Consider the following 17,624-nt stretch of genomic DNA (forward strand, 5'->3'; position numbering starts at 1 on the left):
GCTCTGAAGATGGAGTTTTGGGTCTTCAGCACCTCTCACACCTCTACAGTAATCCATGGCTTCTGGTTAGAGCATGTAGTGATGGTCTTGGAGATAAATACGTCGTCAATGCACCCGTTGATGTAGCTGGTGACAGATGACGTGTACTCCTCCAAGTTGGTTGCAGCCTCACTAAACATATGTCAGTCAGTGTGTTCAAAACAGTCCTTAAGAGCAGAGATAGCTTTATGTATCAAGACATTAAAAAAGGAAAAATCAGGTCTTTACGAAGGGAAATACAACTACAACTGAACAGCAACACATGACATGTACTGTGTCATCATTTGTCTAACAAAAATGACACCACAAGGTTGAAACAATGTGTGCAAAATAAATCCCCTCATTCAATAGCTTGCAGAACCACCTTTAGCAGTATTAACCCAAGAAGCTCATGGTTGACTCAATAAATACAAGGTCAATGCAACTGCAAAACAAGCCCAAAGCATCACTCCTCCCCCACCATGCTTGACAACTGGTATGAGCTGTTTGTGTTCTGCACATTTGGCACTGTGAATTATAGCGCAGCATCTCCACTATGGTCCCAATCGTCCAAAATTGAGACCAAGGTGGTTTGCTCAGATTCAGCTTTCAACTCTGCAACTCTGTACCACCATTTTCTGGCAACCTTTCCCAACAAGCCATTCTTGTTCAGTCTTCTTGTTAATCGTGCCCATACTTCACAGTTTCAATCAGTGAGTCCTGGGATATTATTTATTGTTTGAGTCATAGCTCTGCAGCATTTATCCCAGAGTTCAAGGCAGAAGTGACAACGATGACATATGAGAGCATTTGAGGAATTTCTTTGCTTTATAGATGTACAGCACAGACATAGCTATCCCTGGGGCTGTTACCCAGAGTTTCTCTCAGTGTTTCTTTCGACTTTTCAATTTTTCAGTCAAGCCAGAGGTGACGGACAAGGACAAATGAGGCTTGGTGTAGAAAATGTTTTCCTTGAGAACCTGAACATACTGTTATTTTAAAGGTGACTGCAGGAACATTCAAACCACAAATCTCTTAAGTTCTGCTTATCTTTTAAAACTACTTTCAAACTGTAAATTCACATCTCGCATATTAGTGCATTTTGGGGAAAAAAAGTAAACATGATGCAAAGAAGAGACTGCTAACATTTGTATATGCCATTTTACAGATAAACACTGGCTAATAGTCTTATGTTTGTGTTTAGATGCAATCAGGCACAAACAACCCAAGACCTGATTAAACTTTGTCAGCCCACAAAGCTGAAAAATTAATGGGGTATAGATGAATCCATTTAGCCAAAATCAACACTAAATTCTTGCAGAACATATATCATGGAAATTGTTTTTCCAGTGAACGCTGTGGCAACAGCAGGAGTGGTTTTGTCCTATTGAGTAATAAGTTTCATCGATCAGTGAATGAGTGTAGAGAGGGATATTCGTGTGGGCTAAAACATTAAACTCTGATGTAAACTTTTCTGCATGTCCTTTCTGTGGGGATGATAAATAACTGCTGTCTATATTTAAGCTAAATTTAAATCACTGCCAAAATTTTCCAGTCCTTTTGACCCTGAACAGGATGATGCAGGTATAGACAATAAAATAAGGAATGACTGAAAGATTGTGCTTTGATGAGATTGCCTCAGTGTGCAGACAAACTTTAGTCTAGGGAAATTTTTACTTTGGCTGAAACTGGTAACACAACAACTCTTAATGCTAGGCAACATCCAAACAGAAACCACAACTGCAGTCCATCAATCAGCCTTTAGCCCTGTGCACAGCAGAGCAGACCACACAAACATATGTTAGAGCCATATGAACCAACTCGGACTCTGAGAACCTCAGGGAGGGGTCTCCTGCTGGTGCCCAGAGTTATGACTAAACAAGGTGACGCTGCATTTCAGTTTTATGCTCCTAAGATCTGGAACAGTCTTCCAGAAGATGTGAGACAGGCCTCAACTCTGGCAATGTTTAAATCCAGTTCTGAAAACAGTTCTTTTTGGCTGTGCATATGACAGCTGAAAGCATTTTGTCACTATTTTATCGCTATACCTTTTTATCTAATCAATTAATTTTATGTTTTAATGATTTTATTTGCCTTCTTGTGATTTTATGTAGCTATAAAGCACTTTGAATTGCCTTGTGTACTAATTGTGCTCTACAAATAAACTTGCCTTGCCTTACCGTTAAACTGCCTTTAGTTTTACTTCCAGTGGGAGCCGTTAAGGCGCACCATTTAACCCTAATCCAATATTGCATGGATAATATAGCATACTATACTCTATACTCTGGGTCAATCTACATATCAGTTACTTACAGTTTCAGGAGAGACTTGGCGAGGTTCTTAAATGTGGTCTTTGGCAGCTCCCGTATCCTGTTGCTGGACAGATTCCTGAACAAGATCAAAGTGGGACAAAAAGGAAAACAGACAAAAGACAAATTCAAGACTTGAAGATTCCTCTGCAGGTTTTAAAGTTTACACATTCAGAGTTAAACATTGAAACAATGAAAGCCCAAACATGTCATGTTTGCATGAAATTAGCCTTAATCCTTAGCCTTAAGTTTTTTTCTTTTTAACTTATTGTCAGTCATTATAAAAAACATTTAATGTATTTAATCTGCTTTATTTGGTACAATGTTTTTCATTCCTTGTGCACATTTTTTATTAATTAGTTTTTTTTCGGTTTTTCATTAAATTAATTTCGTCTATGTCAAAATGACAAAAACTGAGGGCATAATTATCTGAAAAAAAAACACTTATTTTCTTGACTGAAAAACAGTCCCAGTCCCATCAATGATCAGCTGCTATAAGGTGAAATGCTTATGTGAAAAGATTGATAAAGACAAGAACAAACTGGCAATTACTTACAGTTCAGCAAGTTTCCACAGAGACTGGAAGGTGTTTTCGGGGACTGCTTTGATCCTGTTGTCCATCAGTAATCTGAACAGGATAGATCTGCTGTTAGTAGCCATGCTGCATCATAAAAAGTTCTGTTTCAGCCCCCCCCCGAGCTGTGACTAGATGAAATCAAGTCTAATACTGATCTCATGTTACAGCATCTAATTAAGCTGTTCTCTTTTCTGAGTTGTAAATCAAAATTTTCTAAATGTCTCTTCTCAATGCACATTTGCATATTCCTTCTTTAGTGTGGGCAGAACCACAGCCCAGCATTTGGACAATGGCTCTGTGTTCTTTCTACATATAATCTGAGACCTCAACCTCAATACACATTTTTCAAGTCCACCAATCAAGATGAGCATTTAGGTTGTTTGTTCATTTTCTTAAATACAATCTATGACAGTGACCAGTAAAGTGCCACCCCTTACAATGGCAGGAGGGACGTCCAACTCATTCTCAAGTCATTTGTTTAAAGGGGTACTCCGGTATTTTTGAACGTAGACCTTATTTCTGGCATGAAATACGTTCATCTACTCACAGAGAGCAGTTTGGTGAAAGTCGGTGTCCTTCGGAAGATATTTAGATTACTCGAGATTGGCGTATATCCATATAACGGAGTGAACGGGGCTTAGAAGATGCATAGACGATGCAGCCTCTAAATAAGGCATTATCTGTCTTTATTTCACCAATACTTTAAGACGAATGAATGAATGAATGCGTACTATTGCACTTTTAGCTCATAGCTGCAATGTTGTTGTTATTAGCGGCTATCAGGGGCTTATAGAGGGCTTTCTCCACACTAGTCTACTGGGATGACGTCATCAATGCCCACCGCTGCAGCACAGCTCATTCACTCCGGTAAGGACGTTCATCGTATTCAAAGTTGTCGTCCACATCATCAAAATCTAATAAATATCCTGCCATGTTGCACAAAACTATCAGTAGCAAACTATGTGTGAAGTTAGTAGACTATCACAGAGCAAGGAGTAAATAAGCTGTGCTACAGCAGCGAGCGTCTCCATGTGCTCCAGTGTTCCCCCACTATTAAAAAATATTTCCTATATTTGATACCCTTTAACAACCATGTTAGGTTTAAAATAGATAGCAAATGCCACCCATACTTTTGGAAATCCAAATTAAGAAATACACTTTATACAGCTGCCTTAATGAAGAGTTGTTGATAGTTTTTCTGATTGGGCGCAAGTGAAAACACTATGACAACAAATCTCAAACCAAGTTAGATTACAACACATGAAAGATATTAAAGCACTGAATCAACAGCATGTCCGTCATCATGATATTCATTACTTGCATTATTCATGAATAAAGTTTGGCTTAAGACTGGATGGGATGAACATATAGAGCGAGAAAAGGAAAAGCAACAGTGAATCACATTCCTTCTCCTTTTGAGGGAGGTTGAAAATATTCACTTGAGACAAACTTTAATAATTGTAATTCCTCTTAATTCAAACTATGGCTGAGGCTCAGTGGTTAGAGCGGGTCCCTCTCTGAGACTGATCACTGCTTGAGTTTCTTGTGGTGAAAGGCCCTTACTATTTAGTTCTTTGTCATCATTTCAAATTTTGTCAGTGCAATGTTCTGGCCACCATACAACAACCGTGCAGCCCAATTCTTGAATCTCATATAACTAATTTCTACTAATGTGGTGGAACAGGAGCACACTACTGAGAATTTGCTGTTGTCTTTGATGTAGATCTGCAAATGCAAAGGAGGGAAATAGTGAAGTTGAGATAATGTAGTGAAACAGCAAAGGTTTTAATGAAAATTAATCCTATCTCTAAAGAAAAGTAATGCATTGAAAATTACAAAGACCAAACACTGCATGATGAGCAAGAGCTGAAAAAATAAGACATTTCTCTTATTTCTCTCTTGAAAGAGAACAAGACCACCGAAGTCAGATTGTGTTTATGCACCACTGCACCTTTATGGCTCTATTATTAGGCTCCACTAATAAGTTTTTAATTGCTTACACTGAGAATTTAATATTTGAACTACAGCTAATGGTTCCTACTGTGTGATTACACAACAGAGGCCTCTGGTCATAAAGATGCAGGTTTTTTTTTCTACCAAAGCTATGGCAGATCACACTTTTCAAAAACTTGTCAGATTTTCAATTAAGTCGGTTACTATCAAACATACAAACTGCCAGACTGCTTTTAAAATGCTGGGGAAAAATGCAGATTGGTAAAATATTACATTAGATAAAGCTGAAAGACTAATGCTTATTTGAGGAAGAATTTTTTTTTCTGAAGACAAATCTGCTGCCTGAAAGGCAATATCATGGTGAAATATATATATATGACTGTAACTAAGTATTAAGAACGTCTGATGTGGCCATATCTGGGAGATCTATTCATGTGCCAAATATCTCTGAAGCAAAATGCCCCAATTTGAATTCTACAGCCAGCTTAAAAGTCTAAACAACGTGTCTCGAGCAATTTAAACCGTTATCACACACAAACACTGGAGATCTCAAGGAAAATGTGCAACCAGTTTTGTCCAGACTTTTCCCACAATTGATGTTGCTTGGCAAGAAATGCGAGCGAGGGTTTTTTTCGCAACATGCTGAAAATAGCCGATGAGATGCCTTCGTGTGCTGACTGATTACAACATGTATCTGTACATATCCACAGCAATGCAGAGGGAGCAGAGAGCAGCATACAGGTCTGAGGAAAGTACAAACTCTCACCAGCAAACACACAATCACTCGCGCAACAGCAGCATATGCTCCAGAATATTTCTTGACATGTTCATATGCTGTCTCACTCAGGGTTCTTCTGGAGATTTTAAAAGAGGGCTGGGTGGAAAATCTCCCCAAGAAAGTGCAGATACTGTTCTTGAACATCTCTAGAACATTTCAGGACTCCAGTATGTATGTATGTGTGAAAGAGCCTCTTGTGGTAATTACATTTAAAGTTATACTCACAGAACTTCAAGTTTGCTGCACGTCTTCAAGATAGAGTAGTTTAGAGTTTGAATTTGGTTCCCCTCAAGATCACTGAGAGAAGACACAAGAGACAGAGAACATAAGATGTATGCTAAACAAGACACAGAAGATGCAAATACAGTGCATGATGATTTTCAAAAGTTTGAGCGTCCCAGCAGTGGAAAAAGAAAACATAAAACATATGTGTCTGGTATTTGGCTGAAAAGAATAGCTGGACAGAATTTGAATAAACTGAGCGGATATGAGTTCTTAGCTGGAGCATGCTCCTGACACACACACACATAAACGCGACAGCATGAGGTCATAATGAGTGTCATTCTCATCCTGCAGGGGCTTTCCAAACTGCACAATCCCAAAATATCTGGTCAAGCTGATCGGTCACAGTGACATTAGCTGAGGATACCTTTCAGTCCAGGAGGAGCACTCGTAAAAAAATCTCAGCTGTGCAACTCTATCTGTCACCCTTATCTACCTTGTCTTCTTTGCTTTTAAGTACACACACACAAGCACCAACACACATCCACACAACTAGTATATTCTTTGGTGCATAAAAATCCACTGAATCTTCCACACGCATGCACTACACACCTTCATACACACAAGAACACTGTCAGAGCAGACTCACAGCCAGTCCAACGCGGGCATATGTTGACAGAAGCTCGGATGAGGAAGCTGCTGCAGTGAGGTGTGCACCATGGATCTGTGGAGAGGGCAGAGATTAGTAAGGAAGAAGAAGAGCTGCCACTGTAATGACTGTTATCTATACTTTAAGAAATTTCACACCACAAACACTACTCTTTTTGTCAAATTGCATGCAGTCCCACCCAAATTACCAGCAGGTGAACTATTGCTGGATCAGATATATGCCAGGACAAATGCCCCATCAGAGGTAGAGTAGCGACAACTGCAGCATACGCAGATTTTAATCAGCTACAGCTCAACATCAATGGAAATAGGATCATTTTTATGATCCAATCAGGCTCAATGACAATGATTTTTTCGTTTTCAGATTTGATAATCTGATCAATGGGAAATTACATGTCTACACTTACTCTGACAAATTATCTGTGAATAAAACAAATGTTTTTCTTTGTGCACAAGCTCAGACTCCGTGGGGGTAAATGCTTATAGGCAGCAAAAAAGTGTGCCTATATGCTGTTGAGTTCCCTGCTACTCTAGAAGTAGCACCTGAAAGATAATCTTGTTTATTTGAAGTTTTTTATTTTTTCAACTAAATTAACAGAATTTCATCAATAAAGCTGGAAAAAAATGCTTTTCCTTCTTTCTTATATTGGTGTGTGGGCCTACTTTTTAAATGTCATGCTGATTAAATGCTCTGCAGCAAATAATAAATGAGATCTCATGAGATCTTCAATTAGTGAAAACACTTTGAAACTGTGATCAGAATTATTTCAAACAGACTGTAAAAATGTGTTCACGTAAACCCAGCTTATTTTTGTTAGGATTACAAAAAACGTTTATTGCTGAATTTTATGAGGCTCCATCCCTGATGTTTGCCTTGGCAGAGGATGCACCTGATGTCAGCATTCATTAGTGTATTTAATTTTTCTGTGCGATGGACTTTGGTTATTCATTACTCTTGGGGAACCAGATTTTTCCCATGTTCCATGTGAGCTCAGCTGGTCCTAATTAATGACAAAGAAACCTTGGTGGTATAACATCCAAATGGTCTTATTCATAAATGTACATGAACTATGCATTCAAGAGCAAATATTAAAGTTGCAGTCTAACTTTACCTTTAATCTCTGCTGACCGGAGTTGAGCTCTGTAGCACAGTCATAAACTCACATAATCTAATGACTATTGTACACACATATAGGGAAGTTTTGAGTCCTGTCTTTGGGTCACCACAGTTTAATATGACACTGAGATAATAAGAGGCTGTTCTCTCTCAAGTGAAAGGTATACATCTACAGTGGGAAGCGAAGCAGAGTCACGTTAGAAGGCCAAAGATAGAACGACGGAAAGAATAAGGGGTGGAAATGTTGGAGGAACTACTCGTCGTCACAACAATTTCTGTAAGTTAGACCTTATCTAAGTCGGCTTATCTAAGTCAGCAATATTTTCCAACAATCTTAAGCCAAACCGAAATGACCTGCTGGTCACCCTAAGTTGATTAGGGGTCGACGTCTTGAGTAGTCATATTTGACTTGATCCAAACTAGTCAAGCAAACTAAGCTGACAGGACAGACATCCATCAAAATCAAAAAAACTCCACCAGCCCACAAAGGTCTTCCTATGTAATTTAATACAGAAAGGATTGAACATGAAGTAAGATGTGAAATTTAGCTAAACAGACGTTTCAGCGAGTGCAGCCTAACTAAAATATTACATGTGGAAAAGCTCTTGATCACTTATGGGTATTTTGGTGAAAACTAATTAGGAGAAAAAGTAATCCGAGTGGTTTGCACTTTGAAGCTCAAATACCACACATAATGATATGGGTGAATGAGGGGTATAATTTTGTATGTATACCTTTGTGATTTGAACATGATGCATTTCTGTGATCTGATTCAGGTGCTTCTTTCCTCTGCCGAGTACTATCAGGTTAGCAATTATTCTTCAAAAGTTTTTTTTTTTGTTCGAATAAAAATATCAACATGTATAAATAAGTGAAATAATTCACAGGATTTGAGATTAAAATCACATACAGATAAAAAAATTAAACTCACAGGTACATGAGAGAATGGAGTCCAATGAAGGCATCCTGCGACAAACTGCGTAGTGGATTATGATCCAACATCCTGGCATGGAGAAAGAAAGCCTAAATTCTTCAGTCATTTGACTATATTCATGCATTAATGAACAATTTAGAAGAAATAATGATCTACTTTCTATTGTGCAGTGAAATGAAAAGATCAAATGCAATAATCTAAGTATAAAAAAAAACAAAAATTGTTCACAATGTTTTCAACCAGTCAAAGGTCTGGACTGCAGGCAGATGGAAGCATATATTGCTCTAAAACCTTGCATATACCTCAGTATTCATGATGCCTTTCCAGATGAGCAACTTGACATGCACTAAAGCACCTCCCCCATAGAGATGCAGGGTTTTAAACTGAGAGCTGATAACAAAGCTGGATGGTCTCTCTTCTCTTTAGTCCAAAGAACATCACCTTCCATGATTTCCACAATTAATTTTCAAATTTCAGTTTGTCTGACTAAAGAACAGTTCTCCGCTTTGCACCGGTCCATTGAGCTTTGGTCCAGAGACGACAGTGCCATTTCTGGATCATGTTCACATGGCTTCATGGATGGCAAAGTGAAGTGCGTTCACAGTCAGTGATTTCTGGAGATGCGCCTGAGACCCTGCTGGGATTTCCATGGAAGAATAGTGACTGTTTTTAAAGCAGCACTGCCTGAGGTCCCAAAGATCACAGGCATCCAATATCAAATTTCAGCCAGTTTCTCTTAATCTTTTGGTGACAAAATGTACTTTAGATGTTGTAAAATTCAACATCTTTACAATTTTACAATCAGGGACATTATTCTGAAATTGATCCCCAATTTTTAGATGCATTTGTTTTTTTGTTTTTTTTTTTGCAGATTTTTATACCCCACAATGTCACTGGCCTGTTGTCAATTAACCTAATTACTTTCAAAATGTCCCTCAAGCTGTTTCCTCTCTTCTAATGTAAAAAAATATATATTGGTTATTGAGACTTTTCTAAATCATTGCTTTCTGTGTTTATTTCAAATTTAACAATGTCTAAATCTTTTTGGAACTGCCGTACAAATCTAGTTTCTTATAAAATAAGATCTGCTGCTGTGCAGCTGGCACTCGGTCAACATGTTTTTATAGCAGAGAAGTTGTTGCTTGAGTCACTGTCGGAGGAGTCCTTCCAAGTTAGTAGAAAGATCACACTGAGAATAAAATATTCAAAATTGTTGCAGACTGGTCCAAGAACAAATTAATCCACATAATTAGCTCTCAGCTTCATTAGATGGATTGCCCTTTTCTTTTTTTTTGTCTTTTAAAACTTTATGGGGAAAATACCATCTGCACAGCTGCACATCATTAAGGCCTGGGTACCAATGCTGCAGCTCTTCGTGTTCCCACATGATTTAAGAGCATCAGGGGTATTTGCTGTCATCAGGGTCCCTGAACCACAAATCTGGAGAAACCCCAGATGTGTATCACGATATCCATGAATGGATAAAAAACAGGAATTTTATCTTGAACTTTACATTTAAAACAGATCATCACGATTCCCCAAAAGACATATAACAACTGCATAAACTACCGAGTCCCTGAATGTGGTCTTACATGTTTCAGTCATCACACAGTGTCCTTCCATTCATATTGATATTGGGTATAAGCCTAACATAATATACAAAAAAAACAACTTGTATGGTACACAATTAAATGCGTGTATAAGTGAGTGTATGTGCACATCTGTATGTGTGTGTTACTCACAGCCACTCTAATTGATTCAGATCCCTGAACACACCAGGAGTAAGGGAGGATATCAAATTCTCACTGAGAAACCTAAGTGAAAATATACAGAGAAGAAACATCAAAAGTCTACCCCAGTCATGTTTAGTACCCTAAAACGCAGCAAATCAGGAAGTATAAGTTAATCTGTTGATTTACTGTAAATTGTAACTTTGCACAAAAAGAAAAAAAAAAAAAAAATTTCCTCTTCAATAAGATTAATTTGATTTGAACATTTTTCCACCAGTTTCTGACTTTTCACAAAGTATTTGATTACCTCATTTAAGTGAAAATCAAGAGCACAGTTACAATATCTGCAGTCTTATAAGTAACCTTATCTCTGAAGACAGCGCTTGAGAGTACAATTCAATTCAATTAAATTTTATTTATATAACGCCAAATCGAACTGAAATATCATCTCAAGGCACTTCTATGGTAGGGAGGCAGCAAAATCCAGCTGTATTGAATCACAAAACAAGATTTAAGTTTTGTTCCTGCAATGTGTTTATCAGAGTTGAAAAATCTAGAGTTTCTTATTGTGGCTAAAAAGTCCTCCTAACCTCAATGTATTAACTTAAAGAATCTGGCTTTGAGTTTATATCTGTTGCAATATTCGGTATGATGTGGTTACTCTGCACTTCGTCTGACTTCCATTCTTGGACATAGCACAGGAGAAAGTAGCTGTCGCTCAGCTGAAGATTTCCACTTTAGAATCTGAACAGTCGTCATTGGAAGCATACATGAGTGTTACATGCTGACTTAATCAAGAAAAAAAACAAACAAAAAAACAACCAGCTATATACTTGTATTCTTCATTATACAGTTGACAGATACCACAAACTCAAATAATAAAATCCACATAGCTGTTCTGGGAACATTAAAACCAGGATACTTACAACTTTTTCAAATTGTACAGGCCACTGAAGGCATGTTTGGATATGAACTGGAGGCTGTTGTTTTGTAGAAACCTGAGAACAGATGATAAAAATTATCTTTCAACTGTACAATTTAAGATTCTGATCCCACGAGTGAAATAAAAATAAAAAGACATTCAGTCACATACACCAAACCTTGGCATGAGTGGAGTCTCAAAAGCTTCACCATTGCACAGTGATTTCTTTCTCTTTTGCAGCTCTAAAACAATGACAGGAAATAGACCCAGCACAATACAATTTCTCCTTTTAGCACACAGATGCAAACTAAAAGTTACTGACCCATGATCCCTGACATTGTTAAGAAATGTGCAAGTTTCTGTGAAGTCGTCACTATGGAAGTTCTATAACTTAACTATGTGGACAAACCTAGTTGGCAAATTAGGAAACAGTGCTGATGGCATTAGTTTACATGTGGTTTGTGTTTTAGCCATTTTCCACAATAAACATCAAAGTGGAAAAAAAAAGCTTGCGTGCAGGGGATTTTAGTTCTAATGTGTGGTTGCTTTTATTGTCTCTTACTTCAAACGGACTGAAAAAACAAGCTTCAAAGTAAAGGACAGCTCCAAATACTTTTATCCATTTATGCTTCACCCTTTAGCCTCTTAACTGAAAAAGACGCATATTACACCAAGTCTTGACAAATCCTGATTAACTACCAGCCTATTGTAGATGATGATGTTACCCGTGTCATGCCAACAAGCTTCCATTAATTGTCATATGATGTCATGTGATGTTAGGTTACAGATAAAACAAGCTTGTTCATTGTGCAATTTGTGGTTAAAAACTGATACATTTTTACCTTTTACATTTTATGACCAACACAAAAAGAAAGTTATTGCAATAAAACTTGCTTATTTAACTGCAGAGTGACATGCTCTGAAAAAAGCGAAACTGTTGCCACAAATCAGCCAAAACGCAATCTAACAGATAACTATTAATCTTGTCAATACACCCGAGAGTGACACCATGTATTGAAGTGTTTGTTTCTATGTATCATCATTGCAATATTCAACAATGATATCACATATAGCATTTTTTCCTGATATCATGTAGCCCTACTTTTTATTTCGTCAAAACACTGCGTAACGAATGGTTTGGAAAGAAATGGGAGAGTGCAAAAAGTCTGATATTCTGTCTGATATCAGGAAAGATTGAAATGCCATAATTTCATCAGTACTGTTTAAAATAAAATGTACACTGAATTACTTTCTTAGATGATGTTCAAATCAGTGTTGATTTACTGTTATGATAACAAATTAGGGTATAGAGAATATTATTTTAATTTTACTGTAATTCTATAACTCTGCCTTTAACCGTCTTTCATACAACTTTCGACCTTGTCATCTGGGTTATCACCACCACCAGCAGCATCGTGACTCCGAAGGAACCTGGTCCTACCACCTGCTTGCACTTTATCGCTCATGTGATGCTGATATTAATTTTTTTCCTACATGCCTATATTTTGCACCAAGAATTTTAGGCTGCAAATGATACTTCCTCTTAAAACAATCCCTGTAAATGGACAAGGAGCTTGATGATAACAAAACACCTAAACATCCTGCAATTGACATACATGTTAATGATTGTTGATTTATTCCCCACAGCACCAGTCATCTAACCTTTCTAAACAAAGTAAGTTTAGTTTGTTAAGTTCAGTCCTCTAAACCAACTATTATATTAAATGTCACTTTCTGAGAAGTCTTTGAAAGTCTTTTATACTATGATTATCACAACCAAAAACATATGTGTGTTGTTAAAATCATGAAGGGATGACAGTGTTTAAATTTAATGATGGCAGAAAGATGTGGGACTGTCCCACTGCGGGTAGCATCTTCATTTCACTTTAACACATTCAAGTTGAAACCTGAAAGTCATGTGATCAATATAATGTGATCTAAGATGTTGTCATTTATGAAATCATAGGTTTGCAGAGAAAGGAGGCAAATTACACAAGAAAGATGCACAAAGGATTTTGATAGACATAAAATTGTGCAGCACACTGATAAATGAATTCTGCTGTCACATCCCCAGTGAGCTGTTAGGTAGAATGCCAGCAACCTACTTAAAGGAACAGTGTGTAAAAGACGCTGTTCGTCAGATTCTGTAATTACAGAGTGCGTTTGAATGGTATTTGCTAGATTCTGTCATTTCCGATTGAACACTCCACACTTCGGAGAAACTATGGTGGCCTGACGCTGCATGCAGCACACACTACCCAAGACATCCATCACTCAAATGTGTCATGATGTCTTCTGCATTGAGTGAAACCACCTTCTCAAGTTCTGAGGTTACTTTTAGAGATAAAAATTATTCTCCATTATATTAGTGTTTTGTGGCACCCAGGTATCTGCGTGGTAATAAAAGCTAATATTAGCTACGTAAGGCTAAAGGCTGTTTGTATTTAGTCTGATAGAGGGATAGCTTCCTCATGTCCTTCTTCCTCTTCTTCTACAACGTAACATCTGGCTTCTTCGTCTGCAAAGAAGTAGCGGTGAATCATGCTTGCGTCAGCCTTTGTCCCTTCTAGACCACTGTAATCAATATGGCGACGAAAGTGGTGTCCTTCCGCATAAGCCTTTGTGTAGAGCGGACCACGATATATGTAAATAAAAAGGCGAAATCTTAAGTAAAAAAAAACATAACTTGTTTCATAGGGTGACTATATAGCACTAACAACATAGTTATATGTATTATATTCCATTTCTGTTAATAAAACACCATAAATATTACACACTGCTCCTTTAATATAATCATAAATAGCAACAACCAGAAAGCTGCATCATGGAGAAGTGAAGAATGGAGAAGATTAAGTTCACTTTTAACTTTGATATTAAAACTGGATTTTGAGAAATTAAGACGGGCATGTCTGTAGTTATAAAGATGACCGAGATGACCACTTCACAAGTTCATACCATAGCAAAGCTTAATGGATGTGAGCTCTGCATCACGGTACTGACTGATGTTTCAGTTAAAATGATTGCTATTCATGAAAATGTGCATTTTGGACTTCCTCTTAATATGTTTTAATTGACTTAACTCTGAGTGTGTTACTGAATCAACCCAGCATCTATGTGAATACTTTAAACACTTCAAACAAATCTAAAAGCAGGGAGTTTTCCTTTGTTCATCAGCGAGATACTGTGGAAAAACTGCAGCTGTGGAAAAAATCTGAATAGCATTTCCATAGCTGTAATTTTGAAGTTTTCTGCCTATTAATCATAACCTGAGTACAAATCAGTTTTTTGTCATTTTGGGTAGTTATTTTCTTCAGTTTCCCACAGTTAAAAATCTCAGGTTGTAACAAAATAGCCCCAGTTATTCATTATGAATGTAGAAACGCATAAAACCAAACAAAAGTCTGTGCTTTGGGGATTTGCATGGTGGGATCAAAATACTCACAGTCGTTCCAGTGATGAGTATTTTGAGAAGACAAGATCAGACAAAACTTGGATCTTATTACTCTTCAGGGACCTGTAATAGAAGTCAAACATTGGCACAATTAGAAAGCACTAAAAGACAAATGAAGTCCAGACATTAAGACAGAATGGATGGAAGGTTTTAAATATTATGTGCATAAAGTAGTGACACACAAAAAAAGCTACTTTAAGAAGAAATGGTTTTAAAAAATTTCTTCCTGTCAACTCATCACATTAGTTACTACTAATCATGTGTCAGAGCTAAAGTCAGTCTTGGTAGATGTATGTTTGTACAATGCTCTTATAGGACTGAATTCCTTTGTGTTTGTTATAGAGAAGTTTACCACATCAGTAGCAAAGACAGCTGTAATTTCTTCACATTCAACAATGGCCTTTTTTACTCAGGAAATTGTAGTTGTTTTTTTATAGCATTGTTACAAGCCTGGCTCAAGGAGAGATCACATATATCATTCTCAATACTTAGACTGCACGTCTGATAAAACTTTCTGGAAGGCTTTAGAAAATGTGACACCAAATGAAGAGAGAACATTAAATAAGCTGACCAGTGACTCAAACCCTAGAAACACAACTGGTGGGAACAACTCAAAAGCCTTTAAAAAGCTTTGGAGCATCTCAAAAACGTTGTACTGTATTTCAATCTATTTTTTTCAAACACACGATGATTGAGGATGCTCCATCTTTTTTTTTTGTTGAAGAAAGGAACCAGATTCAAATTTAAATTGTTCAGCAGTTTTTAATTTTTAGCTTTCATGGCTTGGAGATGCTCACTGGCTGAACTACAAAGTAATCACTTCAGTGGGAGATAGAAGGCAGAACTCTATTGATTGTCAAATTTTAAAGAAAAGTTAAGAAACATAAAGATATAAAGTCTCAAACAAAGAGGTACAAACTTTTCCAAAAAGTAATGTACTCAGACAGATTGTACAATTCAGACAGAGTTCAAATAAATACATAATGACCAATATTCACACCCTCATTTTTATAAAAATGAAGAGGAACTGCTCGTCAGTCACTCAGTTCCCTCTCTGTTTTTTGGTTATTAAGATGGGATATTTGGGTAAATAATGGGCCTGTAATGTTAATTAGTAATGCAATTGTGTTATTTTTGGAAGCTGGGACAAATTTAAGTAGAACATGTCATTCCAAAATAGTGAAAAATCCCACTTCTCAGACATTTATCTAAAGAAAAATTTTCCTTTTAAAGCTCAGGCTGAGGCAATCCTCATTGCATCTCAGTGATTATCAGCCCTTCCAGAGACACAATATGGTTTTAATGTGTAAAATCTTTTTTTCTGTTGAACCAACCCTGTTGACCTCTGGAAAGCTGTTCTGTGACAGTGGAGAAAAGTAGAGGCCAAAAATTGAGGGACTGATGATTAGTTCAAGAAAGGAAATATTGTTGCCTTTTACAAGAACTGAAAGCCAAGGTCAGTTCAGCTAAATTCAAAGAAAGACTTCAAAGACTTTGACAATCCAGATCAAACACAGGTTATGCTGTGTATTTTAAATTATAACAAAGACCCAGTTACATGTTCTATTTGAACTATGGAAAACCGTTACTGGTACTCAAAGGCTATCCAACTGCGTTTCACAATGACAATGTAAGGTAAACTCTAACCCTAAACTCTAACTCTAAAGTTATTTAATGCCTTCAAAGTCATTAGTAAGTCATTTAATTTAAAAAGCATTTACTGCAGAGAGGACAGAACAGCAGGAGGGTGAAAATGTAATGCACCATCTTTTCTCGAGTTTAAACAATGATTTCTGTCTGAAGGAACAAAAAAACAAAGGTGCAGAAATGTTACATGAAAGGACAGTTATCTCACTACTGTTCAGGGTTGATCTGTAGAAATGTTAAGGTCGGAGGCAAGTGTCAGAGTAACTCTCATGTAAATGCCAGACAAGCTCGTCACCAGAACAAAGATGAGGTTAGAGCATTGTTTAGTCTCGGTGAGTAATCTTGCTGCTGTAAAAAGTTTTGCACTAACTGTCTTTGTGTAACAGTATGTGAGCTTAGCCAGGGAAAAAAAAAGTCAAAAGAGCCACATACATGAAACATAATACAGTGCACTAAAAGAAACCTCCAGAGCCTTTAACCAGCATCAAATACATGTGTTTTGTTATGAGTATAAACACAACGTGAAGGGACTGATTTATTCACGAGTACTGATTTATTTGGGGAAAAAAGTTCAATTAAGATAAAAGAAAATGAGCAAAGTACCATTCAATTGTGTTTTGCTATGACCTGATTTGGGAGTCACACACAATTCAATTCAGTTTTATTTATATAGCGCCAAATTACAACAATTGTCATATCAAGGCACTTAAATAATATAGTCCAATTCAAGCCAATTGGAATTCAATTCATTGCCACACACAATGCAAGCTCATCAATTAAGATAAACAAAACATCTCACCCATTTTTCATGATGACCAATAGTGTTAGGTATACATCTGCTGTAATGGCTTACCCCAGCTCTAATCCTCCCGAATGGCCTAAGATAACATGAGAAAATAAGTGGGAAGAAACTTCCATGGCTAAAAGTTGTCATCTCTATGGCCAAGAATGTCATACTGAGTATGAGGCACTGGATGGGAAAAAAACAACCTTTTCTATTGTTAATTGCACTTGACTGGTGGGAATGAGACAGGATAATAAGGTGAAATAAAGTAGCCTTTTTAAGCTTTAAATATTTACTTGGTATTTTCAACCAGAGCAAAAGGTTGCTTGCAGATCAGTCTTTTAAAATTTCACATGATATCTCTAAAATCTTTATAGAAGATTTGTAATTAATTTGTAATGTTGGTGTAGTCTCTCTCAAAAGGGTTAAATTATGGCCAGTTAAAAGGATTCAGGACCCAATACTGACAAGGGGGACTCTATCACAATAGCCAGCAGAGAGACTCCAATAACG

The 17,624-nt window shown here is 37.1% G+C and overlaps 1 protein-coding gene across 1 annotated transcript in view; it reads right to left on the reverse strand.

Annotated features, from left to right (window-relative positions):
• The window catches only part of rxfp2a (relaxin family peptide receptor 2a), a 49,635-nt gene that overhangs the window by 11,327 nt on the left and 20,684 nt on the right, over positions 1–17,624 (reverse strand). The window contains exons 5-12 of the mRNA XM_072374403.1: positions 14,672–14,743; positions 11,234–11,305; positions 10,320–10,391; positions 8,575–8,646; positions 6,507–6,581; positions 5,861–5,932; positions 2,884–2,955; positions 2,332–2,406 (exon numbers count right to left, since the gene is read on the reverse strand). Coding sequence (XP_072230504.1) covers positions 2,332–2,406; positions 2,884–2,955; positions 5,861–5,932; positions 6,507–6,581; positions 8,575–8,646; positions 10,320–10,391; positions 11,234–11,305; positions 14,672–14,743 — 582 coding nt within the window. The remainder of the gene's footprint in view (positions 1–2,331; positions 2,407–2,883; positions 2,956–5,860; positions 5,933–6,506; positions 6,582–8,574; positions 8,647–10,319; positions 10,392–11,233; positions 11,306–14,671; positions 14,744–17,624) is intronic.

The sequence above is a fragment of the Leuresthes tenuis genome, unplaced genomic scaffold (assembly GCF_036924035.1).
Source record: "Leuresthes tenuis unplaced genomic scaffold, fLeuTen1.0.hap1 SCAF_21, whole genome shotgun sequence".
Lineage (NCBI taxonomy): Eukaryota > Metazoa > Chordata > Actinopteri > Atheriniformes > Atherinopsidae > Leuresthes > Leuresthes tenuis.